General features: G+C 41.1%; 1 protein-coding gene across 1 annotated transcript; it reads right to left on the bottom strand.

The window, feature by feature from the left end:
• Positions 1–565: 565 nt before the first annotated feature.
• Positions 566–5,504, bottom strand: LOC136749347 (uncharacterized). The gene is made up of 22 exons (XM_066703556.1): positions 5,411–5,504; positions 5,276–5,322; positions 5,101–5,193; positions 4,893–5,020; positions 4,645–4,791; positions 4,470–4,553; positions 4,222–4,386; positions 4,046–4,142; positions 3,746–3,966; positions 3,494–3,656; positions 3,215–3,423; positions 3,016–3,133; positions 2,750–2,949; positions 2,560–2,674; positions 1,886–2,055; positions 1,731–1,795; positions 1,531–1,658; positions 1,266–1,455; positions 1,052–1,193; positions 880–973; positions 721–798; positions 566–641 (listed from the first exon to the last, which is right to left on the bottom strand). The coding sequence occupies exons 1-21, from the start codon at positions 5,431–5,433 to the stop codon at positions 722–724; spliced, it is 2,676 nt and encodes an 891-aa protein (XP_066559653.1). The 5' UTR covers positions 5,434–5,504; the 3' UTR covers positions 566–641; position 721.
• Positions 5,505–7,621: the final 2,117 nt, after the last annotated feature.

Here is a 7,621-nt window from a genome sequence, read left to right as displayed (position 1 = left end):
AGGGAGACCATTTGACCAACCCAAATATCTTTAAATGTGGCAAAAGGGACAGTTACTGTAATGGGATTCAGGACAATAAATTAAGATCCTTGAACATTAGTATAGCATTTGAACTACAAATCTGACAACCTTCAGAGCAAAGCTGCTGTAAAAATCAGTTTAAATGGCAGCGCCTACATAGGACCAGGTAAAGTGGAGGTTGGAGCTTTTCAGAGGACCTGCAGTGAAGTACAGCATGATAGTGGCAATTGTGGGGAAAAGGAATCTAGCACAACTGAACTAGAAGGTACCATAAGAGATGGGGAGGAAATTAGGACTAGGGTCACAGGCTTGAAACAAGTATAACTGCATAGGAAGTGGATTTAAATTTTGATCTAGAAAAATGCAGGACTCTCCCCGACCTCATGAAACAAGACCTTTGCAGACAGCAAGACAAATACTTTACAGTAAAGAGGTAATTTGGTAGGTCTCCATAACATGACCGGAGCTGTGGAGACCTCAGAGAGGACTAGGAAACAATGTAGAGCCATGAGACATTACACAAGGAATGACAGTTAACATGAAGTGGGTTTAAAGATTTATTCTTTACATGTTCATACAGTCAAGAATGCCAATAGCAGCCAGAAAAAGGGATCAGAAACCTGCAAGATTATAAAAAAAAAAAGTCAGTAGCTCATAGAGGAAAGTGAGGTTTTAGGCGATTATAGCAGCCTTGCTTACCTTAGGAATGAGAACCTGCACCAACATCAATTGGACCAGAAGATACAACCACCCTGTTTTTCCGGTCTGCACTGCGGCCTATGGGGAGGGAGAAATTCAATTTAAGAATGAGATGGGTCAACACGGCAAGTTGGAAAGAGGCCAGATTCTCACACTTACCAAATCTCTGCTTGCCAGGAATGCACTGCCCTCTGCACACCCCATCAGATGGCTGGTTAGCATCACAGATCACAACACCACAGTGGACATAAATCTGTATGGGAGAATATGCTCATTAAGTAACTAAAGCGGTCAACTGTGAGCCAAGAGGGTGTTTGGTATGGAAACTTACTGGAGTTTCCAGTACAGTTTGCTCATTGGTGAAGGTGAACATTTTCACTTCAAATCTCTTCAGGTGGGAGGGGAAGAGGACCCTTTGGTTGGCAGTAACAGGGTGGAAGATGGTTTTGTACAAGTCTTCAGTGTTCTCACAACTAGAACAGAGTCTTTGATTAGTGATTTGAACTTACAATCAGAGTCCGTAAACAATTCAATCTACACATTACCTATCTATAATGATATCCCACTGTGGAGAGCGGTCCCGGTCAGTTGAAGCAGTAGCCCAGCAATTTTCCAGAAACAACTCAACTTGAGGATCCTGGCGATTCAGGAGTTCCACCTCAAAATACAATGGTTCCTGCAGGTACTTTACTACTGGGTAATCAGAGGATCCATAGAAGCTGTTATAGGAGACATCTGCAATAAAGATTGACTATACATCAGCAAGAGGTTCACAAGGAGGAGAAGTTAACCTTAAGAAACAAATCCTACCCAAGGCAAGCTTGATGACCACAGTAATCATGCCCAAGACTGGCTCCACAACTGGTGCTGGATTGTCCATTGGTTCCAAGGACACCACTTCAGTGTCATTAATGTAGTAGTGACACGCAATGGCAAATCTGCCAAAACAATTGGATTATTTGTTGGTCCAGAATTCAGACTGACTACTGAGAGATTGTTCATGTCAATACCTGTAGGTGATGGTAGGGGATGTCCACTGTACTTCATTTTCATAAGTCATAATGTTGCTGGCAAACTGGATGGTGGGGGGAAATAAAGTAGAAAAAACAAAATTAAGACCTGGACTGGAGGCCTATAGTTTAGATTCATTTTACAGTAAACTCACCTTTCTGGTAGTTTGACAGGTGTTAACATTGAAATGGAAGAATGCAGTGCCATCAGTAGACAGGGATGGCTTACAGCTTGGATCCCTCAGAGTTAGCTGGGAAGGATTCAGGCTAGGTACAGACTCCACCTTCACAGCCAGAGCAGTCATAGTCCCATTAGTGTAGCACTCTGGAATGGGGGAGGAGGAGAGAAGTTTAATTTTAAATGCCCAATACTAGAATTGGTCAGCAGATATGATCAATCTTCAGACCAACTCTAACAGCCTCCACTCCCCTTCCTCCAGAGCCACTCCTTTTCATCCCTGGCCCCCCAAGTGGTGGCATGACCTTCCCACTGAAGTCAAAAAACAGTCCAGCCTCCTTCTGGCAAGGACTCAAGACATCTTTTCAGATTGAAAGCATAAATGTATAAGTACATTCTCCTGTAAAAGTTGCACTTATCCAATGGTTTGTTATACTCTGGTCTTGCATTACTTGCACATTAATTTTTATTTCCCCTATGCTCCCCTCTCACTTAATTCTTAACTTGACATCTGCACTTATCAGCTTTCACAAATGTAGGATGCAAGACCTTGTGTATTGCTTACCATCTTTTTCTCTTAAACTGCACTGCATTACAAAATATTGTAATGTATGTTATTGCCAATATACAAGTCACCCAAGAAAACATTACCAATCATTTTCAGGGGAAAGCTGCAGGAGATTGAGAAGTTAGTGTAGATCCACAGCTTTGCACTGTCCTTCAGAGCCAAGTCAAGTCTGCTACGGATTTCTGAAGAGCTGACCAGCTGCAGGAAGAAAGATAGTTCAAGGACCAGTCTCCAACAATTGCTTAGGAATGCACAGGCGTGGGATTTACTCACTTCATAGACAACATCAGGAGAGTTATATGGTACAGTCATCAAGACACTGGTGGCAGTTTCCTGATATGTGTATTCAGTTTCCATGGCAGGGGTGAGAGTTCTAGTACCCACAACAAGCAGCCAGTTCTTGCCAAGGTTCCCATTTGTAGCATTAACATAGAAGTTGGCCAGGTCACAGTATCCAGTGACAGTAGGTGGGACTGCAAGATAGTTAGTATTAATTGAGCAGCCAGTTTACACCCAAGAAACCCAGGTAGTTAACTCACCAATATCCTGAAGGGTGATTTCAGGCTGAGCTGGATGTGTAAAGGTGTCATTTTCTGGTAACACTACAAGCTGGTAAAGCAGAGGCAGGGTATATCTTCTAGTAGTAGGAGAAGTGACCTTTAAAAAGGACAAGGCATAGAATTAGAATCATGAGGACTTCAGTGGACAGCTTAGATGGAAGTAAAGAGATTGCAATACCTCAACAACAACATTTGGGTCAACAAGGGGCACTTGCAGATTGTAAGCCTTTGAGCCATTTGGAAATATGTGCTCTTGAACATTGTGCCAAAGGTTAACCATATAGGGTATAGTCAGGGTTCCCGTCACAAAGGTAATCTGCACCAGCTCCACATCAGGCAGGAAGGTCCCCAGAGTTACATTGAACCGTTGATTATCTGGAACAGTGTCTAGGAGGAAGAGTTCTGTTCATTAGTCTGAACCAAAGGGAGAAAGCCAAGCCATGCATAGTGTACTTACAGTTAACATGTGGGGGTCTTGGCATGAACGGTGTAGTAATGGGATGAAGGAGGGTGTACTTTGTCTTGTCATAGGTATCATCCTCCCAGGAGTAGACCAAGAACGGATCAATGGTGTAAGTTATGCCATATATTCCATGTGCAGAATCAGGAATAACATGACTCTGAAAGTACATAGAAGTTTAGCTGCAGTATTAAGCATTAAACCCAATATTTTTTGTTTTACTGAAAATTCACACACACACACACACACCTTATAGTAGCCTCCAGTAGCACCCACTGGAAACTGAACGATTACCACATTAGGACCCACAGTAAGATTGTAGTTTCTGGCAATAATGGTTGAAGGGAGAAGAATCTCATTATTAACTCCCAACTGGACATCAACATTTGATATTGGCAGGGTTGGAACAAGGGGAGTTATAATCTGAGGAACAGCCCAGGTTATCATCTCTTCAGTGAAGGTGGTGCCATCTGAAAAGGAAGTTCAGTCCAGGGTTACTTCAGACCATTTCAATACAAACTCCCTGCCTCCCAAGGAAATTAAACTAACCAATAGGGCACGCCACTGCAGTATCAACCATCAAGATCATCCATCTCTGCTTGTAGAAAGTGGTTGAACGGACTACAGACAGAGGCACACCTTGGATCTACAGGTTGGTTAGAAGAAGGTTAGACATGTGCAGATGCAAGGTAGCAGGGGCAGCAGGGGAGACAGATTAAAGTTACCAGTTGGGATTGGCTTTCTGAAGTATTGTAGGGGGTTCGGAGCACAATTCTGGAATAGGTGGTGTTTACACCATAACCTTCACTCATCGCTTGATGGACAGTCATGGCCTTCTCCTTAGGGAGGTGAAATACAATCTGCCAGATATCATTTTCAGCAGTAGTTGCCTGGAGGGAGAAGTGCAGTTTGCATTTTAGTAGGTTTAGACAAATACAGTTACACACTTGTACAAGTAGTTAAGAGTCAATACCTCAGGGAAAGCTAGAGACCAGTCCTCAGGTGCATCCTGAACAAAGTTGGGTTCAATAAGAGGGACCCCACGTCGGACAGAGACCTGCAAGGGAAGAAACATGCAGAACAGGTTTGAGTATTGCAAGTCTGAAATTGTGCATAGGGTACTGCAGCACCACATAATTTATACTTGCCTCCATGTAGTTTCTTTCACAAAGAATCTCCCTTGCGGGCCATGGAAAGTAATCACACCCCATGTTCCAGGTGTATTTGGTAGAGGAGGACATATCCACATTAGGGGAGATTTGGAGTTGCACAGTGAGGGAGAAGTACTCATCATCCTGCAGATTAGATTAACATTAGCAACATAGCTAGTCACCAGGGGAGAAAAAAAAAAAAAAAAAAAAAAAAGTCCAATGGAGAAGGGAGGGAAAAGACTTGCATTGTTTTCGGCAAAACAGCTGAGCACAGACGCAATGAACTTCACATTTCCCCAGTGATCAACACTAATGCTATATCCACACTGAGTGGCAAGTGCTGGGGTCAGTGGGATGAACTTCCCAGTTGGGTCTAGGAAAGAGGAAAAGCAGTTAAAGTACAAATTCAGCTTTATAGAGGGCTACTCTAATTATGGATTTTAAGTTCCTCACCCATTACATTAAAGATGAAGTGGTTTCCCCAAGTAAGAGAGGAATCCACATCCATGATCATTAAATTCCCTAAGCATGTGGTATTCATGGTGCCTGTTAAGAGCAGGTAAATTAGTAAGCATCAGCCACAACATTACAACGTTTCTCCAGCTACACGTTAAGTGTGGAAACGCACCTGGGCTTTGCATCCGAACTTCTGATAACAGCATTATCAATGCGACGCTACAGAACAGCAAGGAAAGACAGAAACTCAATACACACGAACACATGAAAACTGCACTCTGCAATCAGAGGACAAAGACAAACTCACCCGAGTCTCAGGCAAAACGCCATCCTTGAAGCCAAAGTCAAAGCTCGCCGCTATTGCTTCGCCAGGTGGTATCCGTAAAATAGAAAAGACCCAAACAGGCTGATCAGCTTGATGTGGAGGACGCAGCACCGGGCTTATAAAGAGCGAGGAAGGACGCGGCCTCGCACCTATTGGGAGAATCACACCTGCTCCAAATCCAAAGGGCCAGTAACAGGTGCGTGTCTTTACATCAATTCAAGACAATCACTGAATCCTCCCGGTTCATTTAGGCGAAAAGAGAAGAAAAGAATAGAAAAAAAACCCTACTTAGCACTGATCGATACTCTAACCAACTGCAAAATGTGAGTTATTCACATGCTTTTATTTAAACATGTCTGGTCATCTTACTAATAGTATTACGACTATTTCTTGATGAATAGACTAACTGTAGCAACTCGCAATTCACAATTGCCTGAAGTACTCTACTTTTCATATTGTAAATGGTGGGTCCATTGCAACGAGCATGAAGTGCACAAAGTGGGGGGCAATCAGGTACTTTCCCTGGGATCAGTGTTGCCAGGACCTCTCCTTAATGTTCCCCCAAACTGGTCCTAAATATCCCCTAAATGACTTATTTTCCACCTAATCTGGCAACCCTGTCTGGGATCAACCATGGCGCAGGTTTCTTTGCTTGAAAATGGAAGCATGACATGCAATACCGCAGTTTGTGTTTCATAAGCATGTAATTCAGGTACATGAGACTCACAGTGTTAGTTTTAATAAGAAAAATGAATACAAAACAATCTGTAGCCTTGCAAAGACTATGCACAGTCATATCATATACATTAACAGGTTTCAAAATATAAACTAAATAATAGCTACACATGACCCCATACAAAACCCGCTATTTTTATTTCAGTTTGCCGATTTGTATTATGGCCTGAGCCGCAATTAGATTAGCATAGGATCATACATTTCGTTCTGTAACACAATGGTGGACTTAAAGCCAGAAAGCAAGTGGTATAGTTTTCATTTATTCAAACTGAATAGTTAAAAGTGTGTTTGAATATATATATATATATATATATATATATATAAAGTCTTAAATAAAAAATCACATACATCTGTGTGTATATAGTCTCCATGTGTATTTATACTCCGATAAAGTGCAATGAAAAACACTGGATAATGTAAAGCAACTTTATGGAAAAAGATGGGGAAGGAAGTATGTATCCAGCGCTGGACCTGTTTGAAGCACTGGAGTGGTCAACATGAACTGTGAGTCAGTTTTCAAGACATTTGCAGCTTAAAAAGTAGGCCTGCGTTCTGCTTTAGTTGTGCAAAGTGATGCATGAGACTGCAAATATGCAGCATAAGGAATATAATAAAGCTCATATATTTTAAAAAATGTACTTGTTGGAAAAAATATGCTTATTATCTGAATAAAACTAGATATCAATTAAGATTAGATTTTAATATATATATATATATATATATATATATATATATATATATATATGAGTTAAATATATGGTGTTCTTATTATTTTATGAATCTTCACAATTTGACCATAACGACTGTCACAACTCACCCTGGGGTCATGGGGTGAACTGTAACATATTACACCTTGGATTTGAAACCTTATTGCAGTCTGCCTGTTATCTCTAAGAATATACGAAATCACAGCAGACAGACAGACAGAAGTGGCTTGTATTAAACAATCATCAAACCTCAAATGGTCTAAGAGTAATGGAGCAAAAGGTAAAACATGTTATAACTGTCCCCAGTCTCCTCTCTCTATATATTATGCATATATAGTGTAGAGCACTATATTAAACTGTAGTGTAGGATAGTGAGTATATTACAGTCCAGTACAGTACAACAGTTATTATTATTATGTTTGGTTAACCCTAATCTGTTATGTAACTGAGCTATACAGTTCAATGCTCACATCAGTCACTTTGGACTAAATAGACATTCGTGTTAAACAGCTTTAATACAACAGGACGTCACAGGGGGAGACGAAACTGCAGGATCAGGATCTGTTCTTTTGCTAATACATATATTGAAATGCATTCGGTTTCCAACAGACAACATGAAAAAGTCATGCAAAGTTATTCCAGGTTTTCACCATTTTCACCTAACTATGGAGACAATGACATGAATACATAGAACAGAAGATCTATCTAAAATCAGACACGTAATTTGCAGTTAATACAAGGAGACAACCCC

This window comes from Amia ocellicauda, chromosome 1 (assembly GCF_036373705.1).
Source record: "Amia ocellicauda isolate fAmiCal2 chromosome 1, fAmiCal2.hap1, whole genome shotgun sequence".
NCBI lineage: Eukaryota > Metazoa > Chordata > Actinopteri > Amiiformes > Amiidae > Amia > Amia ocellicauda.
The sequence above is the reverse complement of the archived record's forward strand: the minus strand, read 5'-3'. Positions and strand labels throughout refer to the sequence as shown.

What these genes read in the sequence shown, in the direction of transcription:
- LOC136749347 (XM_066703556.1), bottom strand. Translation starts at nt 5,433, where the DNA reads ATGGCGTTTTGCCTGAGACTCGG. An exon ending in CTTTCCCCTGAAAATGATTG is followed by an intron (nt 2,056 to 2,559) that starts GTAATGTTTTCT and finishes CCCCCATTCCAG; the next exon opens with AGTGCTACACTAATGGGACT. An exon ending in CCTGTCAAACTACCAGAAAG is followed by an intron (nt 1,796 to 1,885) that starts GTGAGTTTACTG and finishes CCCACCATCCAG; the next exon opens with TTTGCCAGCAACATTATGAC.